The following is a 21,911-nucleotide window of genomic DNA, read 5'->3' as shown; positions in this document are numbered from 1 at the left end:
TAGTGTGTGTGTGTGTGTGTGAGGGGAGGGTTAACCTTTGCCCGACCGCCATTAAGGGAGCGGAACTCCAGGCTATGATTTAATGATGTGCTCTGTGAGGCAGTGTGTCTGTGGGCTGGGCAAACATACTAGTCTAAACACTGCAGGCTTTTACGGTCTGCAGTCAGAGTGGACTGATGCGTGTGTGTGTGCCTGATGTAGCATAGCGCTGACTTAAACAGGGATGTGATTCTTGTCTGAATGAGAATGATGTTCTACAGTTGAAGTCGGAAGTTTACATTCACCTTAGCAAATTACATTTAAACTCAGTTTTTCACTATTCCTGACATTTAATCCAAGTAAAAATTCAGTTTTAGCCAGTTAGGATTACCACTTTATTTTAAGAATGTGAGATGTCAGAATAATAGTAGAGAGAATGATTTATTTCAGCTTTTATTTCTTTCATCACATTCCCAGTGGGTCAGAAGTTTACATACACTCAATTTTCTGGAATTTTGCAAGCTGTTTAAAGGCCCAGTCAACTAGGTGCATGTGAACTTTCTGACCCACTGGAATTGTGATACAGTGAATTATAAGTTAAATAATCTGTCTGTAAACAATTGATTGAAAAATTACTTGTCATGCACAAAGTAGATGTCCTAACCGACTTGACAAAATTATAGTTTGATAACAAGAAATTTGTGGAGTGGTTGGAAAACGAGTTTTAATGACTCCAACCCAAGTGTATGTAAACTTCCGACTTCAACTGTATTTTCCTCCCCTTTCCAATCCTCCCTCTCTCTCCACTCCTCTTCCCTCTTTCGGTTTCTCCTTACATAAAAGGGATCAATTAGTGAAGAGCAAGTCTGCCCCACAGCTAAGCGTCACACAAGGTCACTTGACACACACACACACACACACACAAGCACTTAAATCTGCTTTAAAAAAAACTGACTGACCTTGGGAAATTTTGTCAATAACTAATGACATAGGTTACCCTAAGAGTTATTAGGCAGCTAAAGGTGCTTCTACCAAATATTAACTCTGGGGTGTGAAGACATACGCAATCAAGACATCTTCGTTATCTTATTTTTAATTCATTCATTTCTCTTTCACTTTGAAATATGTGAAGTAGATCCGTACAAAAAAAACCCATCAACAAATGAATCCCTTTCAGAAAAATCTGAACACTGTACAACAAAGGATGTGTAGACTTTCACTAGGCTCTGTACATTGTGCTGTACACTTAAAACAGCTGAAGCCAGTAGGCTGAGTCACACCAAAGGAACCACACAGCTGAGCCTAATTCACAGTCAAGAAGTCTGTGGCTGTGCCTGAATACCCGTACTTGCGTTCTAAATAGTAGAGATGTTGGGTACGCGAAAATATAATACTTTAAGAGTACGTGAAATTTAAAAAATAGTTTATGCTTTAAAGGCAAGGATTTCATACATTTTGGCTTGTCATCTAGTAGAATTTTCTGCACACTATTGAGGAAGAGAATCGTCTTGAGACCCGCTGATAATCAGATATGGTGACGAGCTTTACCAGAATGCACGAATGGCAGGAATCAATGCAATTACGCATTAGATGATGAATTCTCAGTATGGCTGAGTAGTATGTTGATATTTGTTACTTACTGCATTTAGAACGTACTAAACAGTACGTAGTACGATTAATCAAGAGTATGCAGTTTTATTAAGTAGTAAGCAAGTCAGATTTCAGACAGATTGTGTGTGTTTAAAGCTGTAAGTGAGCAGTCTATAGTCTCTACCATGCCTAGTTAAATAAAGGTTTAATAAAAAAATAAAACCTGTAAGAATAGGATAGATGCCACAATGTGGTATTGCAGTTTAAGTGCGTGTGCTCTTGCACACGTGTTAGTGTAACTGCAGTATGAGTACAAAGTCGTCGATATACATTTGCCTCTCTGGTAGATGTAGAGGTGTGTGAGAGAGAGGGAGAGCAAGAGATAGCGAGAGTAATGGGCACCTGCAGTATGAGTATGAAGTAGTCGACAGGTTTGCCTCTCTGGTAGATGTAGAGGTGTGTGAGAGAGAGGGAGAGCAAGAGATAGCGAGAGTAATGGGCACCTGCAGTATGAGTATGAAGTAGTCGACAGGTTTGCCTCTCTGGTAGATGTAGAGGTGTGTGAGAGAGAGGGAGAGCAAGAGATAGCGAGAGTAATGGGCACCTGCAGTATGAGTATGAAGTAGTCGACAGGTTTGCCTCTCTGGTAGATGTAGAGGTGTGTGAGAGAGAGGGAGAGCAAGAGATAGCGAGAGTAATGGGCACCTGCAGTATGAGTATGAAGTAGTCGACAGGTTTGCCTCTCTGGTAGATGTAGAGGTGTGTGAGAGAGAGGGAGAGCAAGAGATAGCGAGAGTAATGGGCACCTGCAGTATGAGTATGAAGTAGTCGACAGGTTTGCCTCTCTGGTAGATGTAGTGTAGAGCGGATCGCTTGTCGCCGTCATTGAATTTGATCTCCTGGATGACATCGGGGTGCCTCAGGATCCTCAGTAACACCTTCTCAGTGACCTGACAGGGACTGAACAGACTCACCTCTGTTGGGAAGGAGAGAGGGGGTGAGGGTTGAATGGGGAGAGAGAGACACCCGGAAATCAGACAGATCGCTAACACTTAAAGGGTCTATAATGCATTAAGAGGCATCATAAATCTGATGAGAATTCTGTCTAATCCCATTATCATCCAGACTAAATACCAGCTGTTCTGTTGATACAAATAGATACTTTCATTGACTGAGAGACCATTTATTATAAAATGTGTTATAAGACATTAGGAAGGCTCATACGTGCTTATGACAGTCCACTCACCTGTAGCCAGGAAGCGATGCGCAGCCAGCATCAACTGGGGAGAGATCTTCACCTTGCACTCGTTCTCCGTGTGTTTAAAAGCAGAGAAGTCACGCGTTCTCTTGTTAGGGTCCACCTTCTTTCTGTTCCTATTGTCAGCTGGCGAGAGGAGAGGGAAAACAGCAACTAACATGTTTAGCACTGACCTGTGTTGTGACGGCCCTGAATTTGTCTGAACCCCCTCAGTGCTTCTCCTCCCAAATGGGGGGCTTACCTTTTCATTTCCTATTAAATAGCCAGCATCAGCTGCACAAAAGATGGTTGACAGTGGTGGGAATGAGGAAGTGTTCAACCCTCAGTTCGGAAGCTCCTTTACTCCGTTTGTTTGTTGTATTTAAACGTTTGTTGTATTTAAAAAAGGTTTGTATTGTAATCGTGTCGCAATAACAACAAGGCTCAGATCTACTAATGTACATTGTTGGACTACCCATCTCCGGTGGTCTCTGCTGTTCTCCGTGGCCTTTCTGTTCTTGGCAGATTCCATTGACTGATTACAACCTTTTCCAACCGGTATTTAGTTTGTTTTATTGTCATTTACACGGAGTTTGTTTATGTGTTCAGTTGTTTATGAAGACTACTGGTAGTTCTGATAGCCTTTATTGTTGTGTGGTAAGAGAGTGTTTGAGAAGATTCTGATTGTATGATTCAAAACAAATCGTATGTCACATGTGCCCGAATACAACAGGTTGACCTTATCGCGAAATGCGCACAAGCACTTAACCAACAATTCAGTTAAGAAAAAAAGTTACCAAAATATTTACTAAATAAACTAAAGTAAAAATTAACAATAATGAGGCTATATACAGGGGGTACCGGTATCGAGTCAATGTGCGGGGGTCCAATGATGATTTGAACAAAGTCACTTGAAACGCGTGAGCTGTTTATTGCGCAGGCTGTATACACTTCATCAGTCTCTCATTCACAATTTGACAAGCACTTGATAACGCCTCTAATTTTTCGGCGGTAACCCCTATGTGTGGCCGTAAAGCACCCTAAAAGAGTCCATGCTTTTTGCGGCCAGTTGCCGTTGTTCCCTTCTCCCCGAGTGCTGCATGCGCCGAAGCACCTCTCACTCACATGGCTCTGAATCACGAGATCCGGTCTTTTTCACAGGCTACAAGTGAAGACAGACACATTGGGGAGGCAACTGTGCGCGTCCTTATCCAATTCTGAGGCGCATATTGAAGATATTGGAAGAACTGTCCACATTAACTTTTGTAAGCCAATAAGATGAGTAGGCCTAACGAACAGCAAACGCACTAGCAATCGCACTAGCCGATGTCAATCTACTATCCACCATAGTACAAAAACCGACCTATTCTATTCTGTGCGAGAAATACATATTCCAAACGGTCTGGGACAGTTGTGGGATGCAATCCCAAAAAATACAACCACTAGCGTCAAAAACCCTTTTTTGCTCAATGAGGCTGACGCTACAGATCAGAACATTTAGCTTAAACTATAAGGCTATTTCTCCACATTATAAGCACAACAATGCACACACGGAAAACACCATCATCAAAAGTGACCGCAAATACGATTATTCATGTAATGCTCTTATTATAAATGTGCTTTTTTTTATAGTGAAAATCATCTTCCCCAAACTTGAAATTCACACGCTGCTTATGTAGCCAAGTTAGGCTCTACATGCCTTGTAAAGCAGATTAATGTGCTTAATTTGTTTGGCCACTTTAGTTGTGATACAAACCTTATCAAAACATATAGGCCTATGGGCTAGGCAACATGAGGTGTGCGACGATGATTTGAAAAAGTCACAAAAAAAAGGTATTGTTTCTTATGCTGGGCATCATTCACAAGTGATAATATAAACTCAACAAAAAAAGAAACGTCCCTTTTTCAGGACCCTGTCTTTCAAAGATAATTGGTAAAAATCCAAATAACTTCACAGATCTTCATTGTAAATTATTTAAAAACTGTTTCCCATGCTTGTTCAATGAACCACAATTAATTAATGAACATGCACCTATGGAACGGTCGTTAACACACTGACACTTTAGGCAATTAAGGTCACAGTTAAGAAAACTTAGGCACTAAAAAGAGGCCTTTCTACTGACTGAAAAACACCAAAAGAAAGATGCCCAGGGTCCCTGCTCATCTGCGTGAATGTGCCTTAGGCATCCTGCAAGGAGGCATGAGGACTGTGAGACGTACTGTGAGACGCCTAAGACAGTGCTACAGGGAGACAGGACGGACAGCCGATTGTCCTCGCAGTGGCAGACCACGTGTAGCAACACCTGCACAGGATCAGTACATCCTAACATCACACCTGCGGGACAGGTACAGGATGGCAACAACAACTGCCTGAGTTACACAAGGAACGCACAATCCCTCCATCAGTGGTCACTGTCCGCAATAGGCTAAGAGAGGCTGGCCTGAGAGCTTGTAGGCCTCTTGTAAGGCAGGTCCTCACTAGACATCACCGGCAACAACGTCGCTTATGGGCACAAACCCACCGTCGCTGGACCAGACAGGATTCGCGTTTATCGTTGAAGAAATTATCGTTACACCAAGGCTTGTACTCTGGAGCGGGATCAATTTGGAGGTGGAGGGTCCGTCATGGACTGGGGCGGTGTGTCACAGCATCATCGGACTGAGCTTGTTGTCATTGCAGGCAATCTCAATGCTGTGTGTCACAGCGAAGACATCCTCCTCCCTCATGTGGTACCCTTCCTGCAAGCTCATCCTGACATGACCCTCCAGCATGACAATGCCACCAGCCATTCTGCTCGTTCTGTGCGTGATTTCCTACAAGATAGGAATGTCAATGTTCTGCCATGGCCAGCGAAGAGCCCAGATCTCAATCCCATTGAGCACGTCTGGGACCTGTTAGATCGGAGAGTGAGGGCTAGGGCCATTATCCCCAGAAGTGTCCAGGAATTTGCAGGTGCCTTGGTGGAAGAGTGGGGTAACATCTCACAGCAAGAACTGGCAAATCTGGTGCAGTCCATGAGGAGGAGATGCATTGCAGTACTTAATGCAGCTGGTGGCCACACCAGTTATTTTTATTTTGACCCCCCCTTTGTTCAGGGACACATTACTCCATTTCTGTTAGTCACATGTCTGTTGAACTTGTTCAGTTTATGCCTCAGTTGTTGAATCTTGTTATATTCATACAAATATTTACACATGTTAAGTTTTCTGAAAATAAACAACGTTTCTTTTTTTGCTGAGTTTATAATTCACAAGTGATATGCTAATATTGTCACCCATCAGACACTTGTTGATTTAATCTGGTCTTTACACATGCTAAATATTATATGTATGAAATTTGTTTTGATTTAGAATGGACCATTATCGTGCGCCAGTCTCGAAACAGGGGCAGTGGGAAAAATACATGTCATCTATGCACTGTGGTTCATGGCAGCCAGGTAGGCTACACTCCTGTTGTAAAGATAAACAATGTGCTTAATATTAGGAAAGTTGAGAAATAAATATAGTAGGCCGAGCCTATATAAAGCTGATGGGATCCTCCTCTTTTTAATAGAGGCCATCACTCTGTTTTCTCAGGCAATTGCATAGCCGATAGAAATACTGTGCAACATGAGCTCTCATGAAGTCTTTGATTAGATTTTCGATGACATTTGCATTAATGTCAGAGTGATTAGAGGGACAATACAGTGCTGAGTACCAGGCAGTTATCAAGTTTGGTAGGCTACTAATGACCACCAGCAGCATCAGAGTTTGGAGAAGCCTAATTGTTTTTAAGTTATTTCTAATGTTTTTAAGGGTTAATGAAAAGTTGACTTTCCAGTCCTTTGCATTGGTATAGATTCGACAGACCAGACGGGACTCATTCCCTCACAAACAAAAAGGGAAAATCGTACAATTTATCTGGCACCTATAAACAATAACCTCAAGTCAAAAACATTGCAGCATGTGCACACGAGTGAATTCACTATCATAAAACATTTTCAAAAAAAAAAAAATCTTTAGCAGGAGAGGCCAACGCTCCCCTCAGGTAGACCTTTTCTCTAGCCCTACACATATTTATTTTAACATTTATTTAACTATTTAATTCATTTCTAATATGTACCCAAAATACATTTAAATAAAAACAAATACCATGCCCAAATGCCACCAAGTACAACCCTGCAGTTACACGCTTCATTCAGCTCATTAGTAGAATCAGATGTGTTAGAATAGGAACCAAACCCTGCAGGAGGGTAGTTCTGCAAGAGTAGGGTTTACTAATGGCCATGCCCAATTTAACTCATTACACTACACACAGGTCACTACAGTTTAAGTAAACGGACTCCAGATTGATCCATTGTCGACATGTAGTTTGACTCACTATAAAGGTCGGACTCATCCAGGATCTCTGATTTGATGATCTCCTCGATTACGTCCTCCAAGGTGACCAATCCCAGCACCTCGTAGAAGGGATCCCCCTCCCCCTCGTTGTTCACCTTCTGAACGATGGCCAGGTGGGATTTACCTAGAAGTAGCACACCAGAGTTAGAGTCAAGACTTAAAACCCACAAGACCGAGACCACAACCTAGTGTATACCAATGAGACAGTGACAAGACCAAGATCCGTCAGTACTGGAGTCAGTCAGTCAGTACTGCGGTCAGTCAGTCAGTCAGTACTGCGGTCGGTCAGTCAGTCAGTACTGCGGTCGGTCAGTCAGTCAGTCAGTACTGCGGTCGGTCAGTCAGTCAGTCAGTACTGCGGTCGGTCAGTCAGTCAGTACTGAGGTCTGAAGGTTGAGAGGAGAGACAGTGCCTGGTCCCTGGGGGTACTTTAGTGCACTGTATAGTAAGTCATCTCATCTCCCTCTGGCAGTTCCCCCAGTTCTCCCAGTCAGTCAGTAGTGCAGTCAGTCAGTCAGTACTGAGGTCTGAAGGTTGAGAGGAGAGACAGTGCCTGGTCCCTGGGGGTACTTTAGTGCACTGTATAGTAAGCCATCTCATCTCCCTCTGGCAGTTCCCCCAGTTCTCCCAGTCAGTCAGTCAGTCAGTCAGTCAGTCAGTCAGTCAGTACTGCGGTCAGTCAGTCAGTCAGTCAGTACTGAGGTCTGAAGGTTGAGAGGAGAGACAGTGCCTGGTCCCTGGGGGTACTTTAGTGCACTGTATAGTAAGTCATCTCATCTCCCTCTGGCAGTTCCCCCAGTTCTCCTCTCTTTAAGCTCTAAGTCTGTAACAAGAAAGGGGGATGGGAATAAAAAGACAGAAGGGGTAATCCACTCACTCTCTTAACTTACTATCCCTCTTCTCCTCTCCAAGTGTTAGAGTTGGGAACACACTGTGCCGTGTATTTCAACATTTCTGTCACATAATGTATAATATTCAGCCAATTGTATTGTCAGTCTCCACTTAAAGTGGGGGTGAACAGGAAGTGGGAAGTGATTGGCTGTCAAGTCAACCTAACAAACAAACATTACAGAGTTGAGAAAACAAATGCCCATTCCACTGACAGCACTGCTGACATCTCAAATTCTGCAGCCAATAAAGAGTAGAGACTCCACTGGGTCAGAAGAGTGAGGTCACAGTGACTATATAGCCGTGACGGTTGTTAGGTTCGGTCAGTGTCGGGCCATCTTTGATCTGTTTGTGTGATGTCAGGATCAGGACTGTAACTATCAATATCCCTCCACTATCTCACCATGCTGTCTAACAACAAAAACTAGGCTACTTCAAATCACTAACTCTACCCGTAACCCTCACCCATACTTTATCCACAACCTTCCAGCACCAGGGTGAGGTACTTTGCTGTCTTGGTACTTGGTTACCAGCAGCTTGCTTTATAGCGACTGACAGTACAGCTGATTTCTGTTCCTCGCATGTTCCTAACTGATCCATTCAGTTCTCTGATCGCCCAGAGAGTACACACACCCGCTTTCCCAAGTCTGAATCCATCTCTGATTAAACTTTGAGGATGTAAACCAGCAGACAATGTGGCTCCCCAGGACCAGAGCTGTGTCCATCCCTATGCTCAGTTTGCAGTACATAACAGTTTGGATTCCAGGCAACCCTGCTCTAAGCACAGTGAAGAGACCTTTGAAGATGCAGTGAGTACGTTCTGCTCTCTGTGGTGCGTTCTGGTATTGCTGGATAACAACAGCAGTGATGCTTTACTGAGAATCTCTTTGCCATAAGGCCTAGGCTATATATAACTCTGTCACAAACATTTATGACCGCTGGTGACAACTGTCTTTCTTTACCCACTCACGGTGACACAAACTGTTGTTTCGGTCAGCTAACGGGCAAGGCATAGGACTAGTTAGCCACACAACGTTTCGTGTTCTATGAACGTGCAATGTCAAATGACTTGATGTTGATAACACGTTACATCAGTAGCCCTTTGCACTTCTACCTGTATATGGGTTACAAATGGCAGATTTGGGCACTAATAAGAGCCTAAATTGGAACGGACAGGCTATACAGTAACATGCTATAAATTGTGTCACAGCTCAGGCTGTGGGATTTGACTGACAACCATTCTGAACTTGAGCACTGCACGTGACAAGAAGCTGCCCCCATCCCTGCCGCTAATTGGGCAACGTTTGATATACAGTTACAAGATGACACGGCATCATTCCCAGGGCTGTCCTGAACAGAATTAGCCTGTTTGTCTATTAAGAAGAACATTTGCACTCGCTTTCAAATTATGCCCACCTGAACCAGATTGCAATTGATAATAGGCCGTTTATGGATTGCGTAAACAACAGAAATTATGAGATGGTGGGGCTGTGTTCCAAACAAAACTACTACAAGTCTGCTTGCTCTAGTTCCTTAACGACATAGCTAGCAGAGTTCTAAAAAGCACCTTATAGTTCAAGACTCTTCTTTAAGTCATAAAAGTGCATTGCAATTACTACGGTGCACACTTTGGAGAGGTGTGTGGCCACTTGGGAGACAGCAGTTAGTCCCCTCACTCAAACCCTTGTCATTGTTTTGTCTTATCATGCACCGACAGTTGAAGTCGGAAGTTTACATACACTTAGGTTGGAGTCATTAATACTCGTTTTTCAACCACTCCACACATTTCTTGTTAACAAACTATAGCTTTGGTAAGTCGGTTAGGACATCTACTTTGTGCATGACAAGTAATTTTTCCAACAATTTTTTACAGACAGATTATTTCACTTATAATTCACTATCACAATTCCAGTGGGTCAGAAGTTTACATACACTTAGTTGACTGTGCCTTTAAACAGCTTGGAAGATTCCAGAAAATTATGTCATGGCTTTAGAGGCTTCTGATAGGCTAATTGACATCATTTGAATCAATTGGAGGTGTACCTGTGGATATATTTCAAGGCCAACCTTCAAACTCAGTGCCTCTTTGCTTGACATCATGGGAAAATCAAAAGAAATCAGCCAAGACCTCAGAAAAACAATTGTAGACCTCCACAAGTCTGGTTCATCCTTGGGAGCAATTTCCAAACGCCTGAAGGTACCACGTTCATCTGTACAAACAATAGTACGCTAGTATAAACACCATGGGACCACGCAGCCGTCATACAGCTCAGGAAGGAGATGCGTTCTGTCTCCTAGAGATTAACGTACTTTGGTGTGAAAAGTACAGATCAATCCCAGAACAACAGCAAAGGACCTTGTGAAGATGCTGGAGGAAACAGGTACAAAAGTATCTATAGCCACAGTAAAACAAGTCCTATATCGACATAACCTGAACGGCCACTCAGTACTGCTCAGAAGCCACTGCTCAAAAACTGCCATAAAAAAGCCAGACTACAGTTTGTAACTGCACATGGGGACAAAGATCATACTTTTTGGAGAAATGTCCTCTGGTCTGAGGAAACAAAATAGAACTGTTTGGCCATAATGACCACTGTTATGTTTGGAGGAAAAAGGGGGAGGCTTGCAAACCGAAGAACACCATCCCAACCGTGAAGCAAGGGGGTGGCAGCATCATTTGTGGGGGTGCTTTGCTGCAGGAGGGACTGGTGCACTTCACAAAATAGTGGCATCATGAGGCAGGAAAATGATGTGGATATATTGAAGCAACATCTCAAGACATCAGTCAGGAAGTTAAAGCTTGGTCGCAAATGGGGCTTCCAAATGGACAATGACCACAAGCATACTTCAAAAGTTGTGGCAAAATGGCTTAAGGACAACAAAGTCAAGGTATTGGAGTGGCCATCACAAAGCCCTGACCTCAATCCTATAGAAAATCTGTGGGCAGCACTGAAAAAGAGTGTGCGAGCAAGGAGGCCCACAAACCTGACTCAGTTACACCAGCTCTGTCAGGAGGAATGGGACAAAATTCACCCAACTTATTGTGGGAAACTTGTGGAAGGCTACCCGAAACGTTTGACCCAAGTTAAACAATTTAAAGGCAATGCTACCAAATACTAATTGAGTGTATGTAAACGTCTGACCCACTGGAAATGTGATGAAAGAAAGAAATGCTGAAATAAATCTCTATTTATTTTTCTGACATTTCACATTCTTAAAGTAAAAAGTGGGGATCTTAACTGACCTAAGACAGGGATTTTTTGCTAGGATTAAATGTTGGGAATTGTGAAAAACTGAGTTTGAATGTTTAGCTAAGGTTGATGTAAACTTCCGACTTCAGCTGTACCCCACGTTTTCCAGGAATATTCTTATGTTACTGAATGTATCCAGAGTTCCAACAAATAAGGTTTTGTCATTAAAAAATGAGGCAAAGTACAGTAAATATCTGTAAGAAACATTTCAATTTAGTCCTGTCCATATAGGCCAATTCCCAAGAGTGTAAAGGGTTAATATACTGACTATACAAAACATTAAGAACACCTGCTCTTTCCATGACAGACTGACCAGGTGAATGCTATGATCCCTTATTGATGTCCCTTAGTAAATCCACTTCAAATCAGTGTAGATGAAGGGGAGGAGACAGGTTAAAGAAGGATTTTAAAGCCTTACGACAATTGAGGCTTGATTTGTGTATGTGTGCCATTAACATGGCACACATGGGTGAATGGGTGAATGGGCAAGACAAGATTTAAGTGCCTTTGAACGAGGTATGGTAGTAGGTGCTAGGCGCACCAGTTTGTGTGAAGAACTGCAACGCTGCTGGGTTTTTCACGCTCAACAGTTTCCCATGTGTATCAAGAATGGTCCACCACCCAAAGGACATCCAGCCAACTTGACGCAACTGTGGGAAGCATTGGAGTCAACATGGGCCAGCATCCCTGTTGAACACTTTCGACACCTTGAAAGTCCATGCCCCGACGAATTGAGGCTGTTCTGAGGGCAAAAGTGTGTGTGTGTGTGTGTGTGTGTGTGTGTGTGTGTGTGTGTGTGTGTGTGTGGGGGGGGGGGGGGGGGGTGCAACTTAATATTAGGAAAATGTTCTTAATGTTTTATATTTCAACAACAGCCTAGACCCTGTATAGACCTAAGGCTGAGTGATGATAGCAGCACTAGCCCAATGAATGCTCTCTCCTGCGTGGCCCTTCTACTCTTATGAGCTAAACGACAACAGAATGGACTTATTTTTTTACATCACCCCTTCCATACATATCTGCCCATTGTAAAAGTGCTTAGAAAGTGACTTTTTGAACCAAGGCCAAAACATTCCATAGATAGGTGCTCAAAGTTAACCAATTGTCCATACTCCACCATACCATGACACATCCATGTCTTCATCACTAGAAGAGATAAACGGTTGAGAGATGGGTTTCTTAATTTTTAAAAGTTTATTTTTTATACCTTTGATGTCAATTACCTGAAAACGCATATCAACTCAGACTTTTTAAATATTTGCATGTGTTGTAGCTTTAGACCCTATTTTGCTACATCACCTGAGTTGTGTTGTGCCCGTCATCTGTTGAGACACAACATGCTCTGGAATACAGCGAGGATGTCATGTTTTGGCTGACAAATTGACTAAAACCTTTCAAATGGTACTGCAAAGATGGTTGGAGACCCACACGTCAGAGAATGTTGATTTGAATGGGAATATCTGTTGTTTTAAATTATACTGTCACTACTCCATAGGAAAACTAAAGAAACCATATAAATATAGGTAATAAAATAGTCATGACCATTTAAGTTGACATTTAACGGCACGTGGACCGGCAGCCATCTTTGTGACAGTAATTCAATTTCAATTGGTTAACAAGCTAAATTGCAGTGGTCTAAAGGGATCGGTACAATCTATGAATTCTATTTCTATGATGAACATTTCTTCCACCCTGTATTCAAGAGCAAGTTGTGTCTCAACAGATGGCGGACACAACACAAACACTTCAGATGGATGTAAGGTAGGGTCTAACCTACAACATATGGGAATATGAAGAAATGAGTTTGACAACCATGTTTGTAAGCTTGTAAATGATAGAAAACTCATCCGTTTATGTATGGTGGGGTATGCAAAAAAATTGGTTCACTTTGAGAACTGTTATCTCTTGAGTGTTTTGGCATTCAGGTCCCAAAAGTCCAAGTTCAGGTCCCTTTCTGACTACTTCTCCCCATGGGTAAACATGTATGGAAAGTGTTGTTTAAATCAAAAGGGATGCTGTCAAAAAGTGATTGAATTGAAATGGATTTACTCTGAACTAATTATGGGAGGGGTAACTGGAGAACTAGGCTACCTATACAGGCTTTCATTCCAGCCCATCACGAACACACCTGATTCAACTAAATGTGTGATTAGTGCAAGTCTGGGACTAAAATCTGCACACCATGTCTATGTAGCTCTCCAGGGTCAGAGTTGCTGACCCCTAGATTGTGGTGTGCATCACATTTGTTCCCTGCCGTGACAACTGCGTCGAGATGTTCCACTCGTCGATACCCACGTCAATACAGCCAAGGGGTGTGTCCACACCATATGGCAGGCACATTGCTGTGTGTGTGTGTGTGTGTGTGTGTGTGTGTGTGTGTGTACTGTGCAGCCTATTGATTATGTTGTAGAGATTAATGCATTTGAAATACATCAACCATGTATGTAAGCATGGTGGCGTATGACACGTGCACAAACACACATACACGCACAGACACAACCATTCTCCAGATGCACACACCTTTCTTGAACTCCTCCAGCATGGAGTCCAGTCGAGTGTCGTGGAACACAAAGTGGACCGGGTGGTTGTAGAACTTAGTGATGGTCTTCAGGGTGGTGCAGTCATCAGGGTCCACGAACGCCAGGTCCTTCACGTACAGGATGTCCACGATGTTGGAGCGCTCGTCGTCAAACACGGGGATACGCGTGTAGCCGCTCTCCATGATCTCTGACATGGTGTTGAAGTCGAGGACCGCGTCGTTCTGGATCATGAAACAGTGGGCCAACGGAGTCATCACGCTCTCAACCGTCTTACTCCGGAGTTCCAGAGCTCCTTGAATCATGTTGAGCTCCTCTTTGACCAGGTCGTTGTAGGGTTCTGTCACCCTGAGCATCTCCACCAGCTTCTCGCGGTTATACACAGTGCCAATCTCCTGGCCTAGGAGCACGTCTAGGAGCTTGCTGACGGGGAAGGAGAGGGGGAAGGTGAGCAACATGAAGAACTTGGTCACCTGGATGGTGTTGGCACCCACCGCCAGCCCATGGCGAGAGCATAGCGCCTGAGGGACAATCTCGCCGAAAATCACGATACCCACTGTGGAGGCGACCACAGCGCCCAGCCCAGAGCCTATTAAGTCATCCAGGAGGATGGTGAGTGTGGTGTTGACCAGGACATTGCCAAGCAGCAGCGAGCAGAGAAGGTAGTTCCCCTTACTGCGGATGGGCTCAATTTTGCGGGCATATTTTTTTTCCTTCTCTGAACCACAACTCTGGACTATACGGAGCTCCATGGGGTCCAGAGCCATGAGCCCCAGGTTCAGCCCGCTGAACATGCCAGACAGCACCAACAGACAACAGATAAGGATGATCTGGAACCACAGGGGGAGGAGAGTTTTCTCCCCCTCTACCACCCGGAGTCTCCCGTCGCTATCCCCGAGCAGAGCCCACCTGCCATTGGCAAAACTCTTGGTGCACAACCCATATTCCTTGTGCGGCTCGCTCTTTCGAAGGGGTTTAATGTTTATGCTGAGTATCCCTGTGGTCCCCCGGCTACTGATGTTCATGTAGGTCGCGATGCTGAAGTCTTTGGTGAAATCAACACAAGTCCTGTTAGGTGTGTCGTCAATAATGTTATTGTCCCCCCCCTCATCGCTCCCATCCCCTCGTTCCGTGAAGCGGATCTGCGCCCAGGTGCCCGAGTTGAGCTGCACACCGTAGAACCGGAGCTGCACTGTGCTCTCCTCCGTTACCTGTATGACCCCGTCGTCAGTGGTCGTAGCCGGTTTGTCGCTCCTCTCCAGCCGCATACCGAGCACCTGGGTCCCGCTGTTGCTGACACTCGACGTGGCCGTTTCGGTGCGTCCCTCGACTGCACTCCAAAGGAAAACGATTAGAGTTAGAACGTAGCCTTGCTGCCCGCTCCATTCTGTCGCCATGTTTGTTTCACTCTGTCGCTGGCGAACTGGGAGCTGACGTCACTTACTGATGTCCCTCCGGCCCCGCCCCTCTAGTACCGTAATAACCCTAAAGCACCGCTTATCGGACACGGCAAGTACAGCCCCACACACAAACACACGCCATCCTGAACACGTTACTATGCAGGATGTGTTTTTTTGGCTACTGTTTGGGTTTGATATTGGGCTTACTGTCGGGCAATATTCGGAGCTGCACGTTCACGAGGGACCGCGCTGCAGTTTTTCTCATGTCGCATGGTCGTGCGCGTGCATGGGAGACTAAGGCAAGCGTAATGCTATGTAGAACGAACCATAGAAATGTAATAAATCATTCTATTTATATGTAACTGACCTACTGTATCTTGCACACAAACTTTAGTTTGAGCAATTTGAGTGTTTGCTAATTGCATTCTGTAGTTTATCTGTCATTTATTAGACTCACCATTATGATTGTGTTTATAGCCCATAAACTTTATAGCCACATACAATTGTACATTATAAAGCCTATCAATGAACATAATCAATTATTAATCTCTTGCATCTTGATATCAGCCCGAGGTATATTATCCACAATTAACTGGCATCCTCACATTTTGCCATAAAGGCCCAAGGCAATGCAGCAAAGTGGTGGTGGTGCCCATCGGTTTGTATTCAGTCAGAGACAAAGCTGTTATATAAAGTGCCGCACACTGCATCTGTACGTCTCACCAGCATCTCTCTGGCTCTGTACCCGCTCCTAACTGTATGATGCAGAGGAGGCTGGTGAGAGGAGCTATAGGAGGACGGGCTCATTGTAATGGCTTGAATTGAATTAATGGAACGGAGTCAAACGTGGTTTCCCTTCTTTTCTTTCAAATGTTTTATTTGAGAAAAGTGTCTCTTTTTAAAGGGAGCCTTGCTCATAGAATTTCATAGAACAAAAGCATTAAATAGAACATAAAACAAGTCAAATACAGCACAAACATAAATACACACAAAACAGGATCAAATCCCTCTGTCCACTCTCTAATCTCCACTAGGGACACTAAGGCTGTACTGTGTTTTTTGGAAATGATTCCAAATATATGGAGCAGAACAACTAAAGGCCGGTTTACGCCAAAAGGAGTCTCCAGAGTTAACTACCTGTGAACGGATTTGATAACTTGTCAGTTTAAATCTTTATAGTGAAAAATCCCACTTTAAGTTTCTTAACAAGCTAATTTGTATAATTTTTAAACAATAAATCATTGTCAATCCAAATACCAATGTATTTGTATGCAGAGACTCGCTGGATTCAGGTCAGTTAAGAATAAATTATTATTTACAATGACGGCCTAGGAACAGTGGGTTAACTGCCTTGTCCAGGGGCAGAACGCCGGATTTTTACCTTGTCAGCTCGGGGATTCGATCCAGCACGGTCGGTCACTGGCCCAATGCTCTAACCACGAAAGGGGACATTTGGAGGGGGCATGATTATCTCCAATAGTATTGAATACATTTGAAAAAAAGCTTAAAGCTAAATCAGGTTCAGGGATAGCTGAGATACAATCAAGGTCAATAAAAGAAAGATAATGTAAAAAAGCTTGTTCACTAAAGTTTTTAAAGTTCCTCTTAGTGATGACACTAGGCTTAGGTTAATGCATTTTCACAGCTCTGACACAGACAATTGGGCAATGGTCACTAAAATCCAGGGGAAAACCCAACTAGCAACATATTTATTATCTAAGATCAATCAAAGTAGATTTCCATATAGTATCCAGTTATCAGCTGAGACAGGTTTTAGCTCAGAGCAAATACCTTTCAGTGTATTTCACACTGACATCCTCCAATCAATATTGAAATTGCCCATAATTAATAGTTCAGATTTACCATAGAAATTCAGATAAATTGTTAAGAGCGAACGAGGGAGCCGAGGGAGTACGATTACACTCCTCCTATTAGTGTCAGCTGGTTATTATGACCAAGGCCCACATTAAGAATGAGACAATCAAACTGCATAGGGACAGAGGTAGCAAACATTGAAATTGTAAATATGGCAATACCCCCACCTCTGCCAATTCTGTCTGATCTGTAAACATTATAACCAGACCGAGACACATCACAGGCCAGCACAGAATTATTCAACCAAGTTTCAGAAATGACCAGAATGTCCACGTTGGACTGAGGAGTCTGAATCTTAATCAAATCCATAATGGGATCTAAACAAATCTAAAACCGCAGCAGCAGTTCTCAGGTCAGGTGGAGTCTCTAATACAAGCATGCTATGATCAGTAGGTAAGCCCTTATTAGAATATACCCTAGGATTGATTTGAATTGGTATAGGAATGTCTAGAACTGAACCGCCTATGCCTCAAGCAAGGACGTGTGTTAAAACAAGAGTCAATGAAGTTTACCTGTTGCGGGCCTGCAGTATGATGACAATGCTGATTTATGGATGTGATTACCTGAGCTGGACTTTGGCAACATTTTCACACTGAAGTCTCTTGGGTTCGTGGGTAACACCTGAGCGGGGCTAGGTCTGTCTCTGTGTCAATATCTTAAAGCGGCCTTGAAATGTGAAGAGAGGCTCCAGGCTCCGAGATGGTTTCGATGGAGTCCATCATCTCTGTAGAGCATTTTTTCTTTCCAAAAAGTGTTCGAAATTGTCAATAAAAGTTATGCCAACAGAGTGGCAGTAGTCTTTAAGCCGGATGTGAAGTGCTTAAGAGCCTGCTGAACCTTGGGGCCAGAGATAATCAGCTGCGTTTCAGAGCCTTTCAGGGTGTTGATCAGCTCAATAAAATCCTGTTTCATTAGCTCTGATTTACCCTTTTGATATAATTTGATCCCACATCCACTACGACAGCAGCAGCCCTTGGCTGTTGATGTAGGACGGATGGAAAATATCCTGTGATATCCTTCAAATAGCACAGGGTTTTTGCTCCAACAACCGAGATGTGACTCACCATGGAGCTGACCAATGATGAAGGCTGGAGGAAGGTGAGTGGCCTTCATTGTTCTGTTCATTCTATTCCAGCCGTTACAATGAGCCTGTCCTCCTAGAGCTCCTCCCACCAGCCTCCTCTGGTGGGATGCAAAGGGAAGGAAGCCCTTTGAGAAACCAGAGGCTCTTGATAAAAAAGGGCTGAATCAACTTATTGTTTGTTAATTGTTATTTCAGTTTAGGCTTACTTAATGAGTTAACATAAATGCCTCGACGTGACTATTTGGTTGAATTTATAAAAGGTCATCAATGTCAATGTGGGAAACACAGTTTTGGTCTCAGTTCAATATGTTTCCACAATACAGTAGCTAAAAGTTGTTTTCAGATTCAAGCAAACCCGAGGGCAGATCTGGATAATGCTGTGACGTCTGTGCCAAGTGGGGGTGCAGATGGATAGTCGATGGTCATTCGTGTCACTGAGACAGCTGCGGTCGCTGTCAGTGATGTAACCAATGACTTATATATACACTAAATGACTGACAGGGGGCGCTGTTTTGAAGCCACCGGCGCCTCCATCTTGGTACGCCCCCACCATTGTAAAAACCATTTAGGGAACTATAGAAAGGCATTTATTAATGTCGACATTTGTTTTTGCCACATTTATTATATTACAGACACTTTAATGCATACTTTAAAATTATATTATGTGAGCTAAACCTAATATACCTAATATATGTATCTACACCTACACACATATATATATATATATAATATATAATATGACTCGGCCTCGTTATTGTTTTTCTTATTGTGTTACTTTTTAGTACTTTTTATTTTAGCCTGCTCTGTAAACATTTTCTTCTTGAACTGCACTGTTGGTTAAGGGCTTGTAAGTAAGCATTTCACGGTAAAGTCTACACTTGTTGTATTCAGCGCATGTGGCAAATCAAGTTTAATTTGATTTATATGTATAATATATATATATATATATATATATATATATATATATATATAAATAAATGTCTAAAGTTTAATTATTATTTTTTGCTCTTACTGTCCCCACTACAACAAACACATTCTTAAATAAATGTCTAAAGTTTAATTATTATTTTTTGCTCTTACTGTCCCCACTACAACAAACACATTCTTAAATAAATGTCTAAAGTTTAATTATTATTTTTTGCTCTTACTGTCCCCACTACAACAAACACATTCTTAAATAAATGTAATTTAGTCCTTGAAGTTTTTTATTTAAATACTGTAGAATTCCACTCATTCCTATGGAAGACTGCTCCTTTTGGGGGAGTGGCAATGTGTCCGACCGCGCAATAAGGGATTATGCTGTATTCAAAACGACTGGGAACTCGGAACTTGGAAATCTCCAACTTCATTGCGCTCAAAACAACTGGGAACTGGGGAAAAATAGTTTTGAACGGTCATCCAACTCAAAATTCCAACTCGGGAACTCGGGAAAGCGGCCCGCTTTCCAGAGCTCCGACTTTCCGACCTTAAAGATCTCTGAAGTCATGATTTGACCTCGTGTTTTTCTGAGTTTGCAGTTGTTTGAACGTGGCATTATATCTCAAAGCCTCGAGGTCACTGGAAGTTACTTTTGGTGCTTTCAAGAAAACTGGGAACTCGGAAAAACACTAGGTCAAACCATGACGTCAGTGATCTTCAGTTCTAAAAGTCGAGTTCTAGAAAGATGCCGGAGTTTCCGACTTGGAATTCTGTGTTGGGTGACTGTTCAAAGCCATTTTTCCAGTCTGAGATATTTTTTCCCTGAGTTGCAAATTGTCTTGAATGCACTGAATTTGGATATTTCTGAGCTCGGAATTCCCAGGTGTTTTGTACATGGCATTTGAGCTGAGGGATCCAACAGAGGGTGGACAACAACAAAACTTGTTTCAGTCTTCGCTCCATATGTATTTGAAACAGTCTTTAATATATCCTAAAATAGGCTGTATCATGTCGAAATGTAGGCTAATAGACTAGTGTAGTGATTTAAATAATCAAATCTCTTATTAAATGCTTTAGGTCATTCAATTTGTGTGCATACGTTTTAAATATGTCACCGTTGAATATTGAGGGAGGCCTAGATGTGATTTAATTATCTTTAGATCTGTGATTTTTTTTAAATCCTCTTTGCCGTGACCTAGAGTTACGTAATAATAGCGCTTCATCTCGTCATACTGCAGAAATCCAATCCATGACTGTGGTTTTTATCTCACATTGCCATCTAGTGAACAAAAACGGAATATCCCTGATTGTGCAGCGTTCCTGGAATTGTTGGGTGGATTCGAGGATGAGCTTCATTGTAGAGACTCGAATGCCTTTTCAAATTATGATTTATTCTTTAAAAAATAGCATGATACAAGAACATTTAAAAGTCGAGATAATACAAATTTAGTATATGTACAAAATTCAGATGTCGGACCATCTGAAATTTCAGATTTTCAGGACTCAACTCGCATTTTGAGAATAAATACTTTACTATTATGACATGTAGCTATATTAAAACTCTTCAATTTGTTTTTATCCATTGACAATAAGTGCATCTTAACATTGGATAAGAATAATCTTTATTTATGCTTAAACAACCTATAAAGATATCTAGCCTGTCCATCAGCTGCCATGAATGGAAATGTTAAACAGCTAATGAGAGATATCATCAGTGAAAACACAAAACAATAGCGAGGATATTTATCTCCCACTTTATAATCATTCCTTTATTATATCCCTATTTGCACAATGTGTATATTTACATTGGTCTAATGAAGCCTAAAATACACAGAAGTCACTACAGACACGGGAAAGTACTTTTCTGTGAAAATAAATGATATTACATTCACACAATAGGCTCCAATAAGACAAAGCCATATAGTCCTAACTCAAATTAATTCTGACTATTGTATGAAATGCTTATACAAATTATTATTTATGTCAACAGAAAATAGGAAAAGTTATAACTGTGGGTTACTAGTCATATCAATGCCCATAACTGAGAACAGTGGTGTTTAAACAGCACTGTATACTGTACATTGCTATCTTCACTATCCAGATCTCATATTTGTGTGTGTGTGTGTGTGTGTTACTCCAGCCATCCATCCCCTCTGTTACTCCTAGGACTCTTGACATGTCCGTCTGGCAGTACAACATCCACAGTATAGCTGATGTTTTTCAGAAATTGGGAAGAAGCTGGGGAGATAAAGGGAGGGAGGAAGATGGAGAAGAACAGAGGGAGGAGTTTGTAAAGTGTCTTCTTCTCCTCTCCTTCATCTGCACTGATCTGAAATCATCACTTGGTAGGCAAAATCAATATGGAAAACGCCCAATCCAGGGTTAGGGGTCAGGGGTAGCTCTAGAGTGTTGGGTCAGACTTAAAGTTACAATATGTCATTCTTTAGTCGGGATCCGTACTTGGTGAAACTGCCAAATATTACAAAAACAAAGAAGTTACTTCCAACAACCAACCCCGTTGTTTTCCCTTGGACATCATTGCACGTACGATAGGACACCAGAAAACGTACCGCAGATTTCTTTTAACATGCTGCCGGATGCTCCTCCGTTTCATCAACAAAACAAAAGCAATAACAAAGGCGCTGTGGCGAACAGTGGTGTTGTTTCACCTTATGCGTATTTCAGCTTTAAGGTCAAAGATTACAGCCAGGGTTGGGAAGTACAGTTGAAGTCAGAAGTTTACATACACCTTATCCAAATGCATTAAAACTC

The 21,911-nt window shown here is 42.4% G+C and overlaps 1 protein-coding gene across 2 annotated transcripts in view; it reads right to left on the bottom strand.

Moving 5' to 3' along the window:
* LOC139388257 (metal transporter CNNM4-like) overlaps positions 1-15,296 on the bottom strand; it is a 32,890-nt gene extending 17,594 nt beyond the window's left edge. Inside the window, exons 1-4 of one of the 2 annotated variants that reach the window (XM_071134807.1) lie at positions 13,846-15,296; positions 7,167-7,310; positions 2,816-2,953; positions 2,376-2,545 (exon numbers count right to left, since the gene is read on the bottom strand). In XM_071134807.1, the coding sequence (XP_070990908.1) occupies positions 2,376-2,545; positions 2,816-2,953; positions 7,167-7,310; positions 13,846-15,259 (1,866 nt within the window). In that variant the 5' untranslated portion in view covers positions 15,260-15,296. The remainder of the gene's footprint in view (positions 1-2,375; positions 2,546-2,815; positions 2,954-7,166; positions 7,311-13,845) is intronic. The other variant, XM_071134808.1, reaches the window with a different exon arrangement.
* Between the last annotated feature and the right edge of the window lie 6,615 nt (positions 15,297-21,911).

This window comes from Oncorhynchus clarkii, chromosome 29 (assembly GCF_045791955.1).
Source record: "Oncorhynchus clarkii lewisi isolate Uvic-CL-2024 chromosome 29, UVic_Ocla_1.0, whole genome shotgun sequence".
Lineage (NCBI taxonomy): Eukaryota > Metazoa > Chordata > Actinopteri > Salmoniformes > Salmonidae > Oncorhynchus > Oncorhynchus clarkii.
This window is presented reverse-complemented; position numbering and strand designations above follow the sequence as displayed.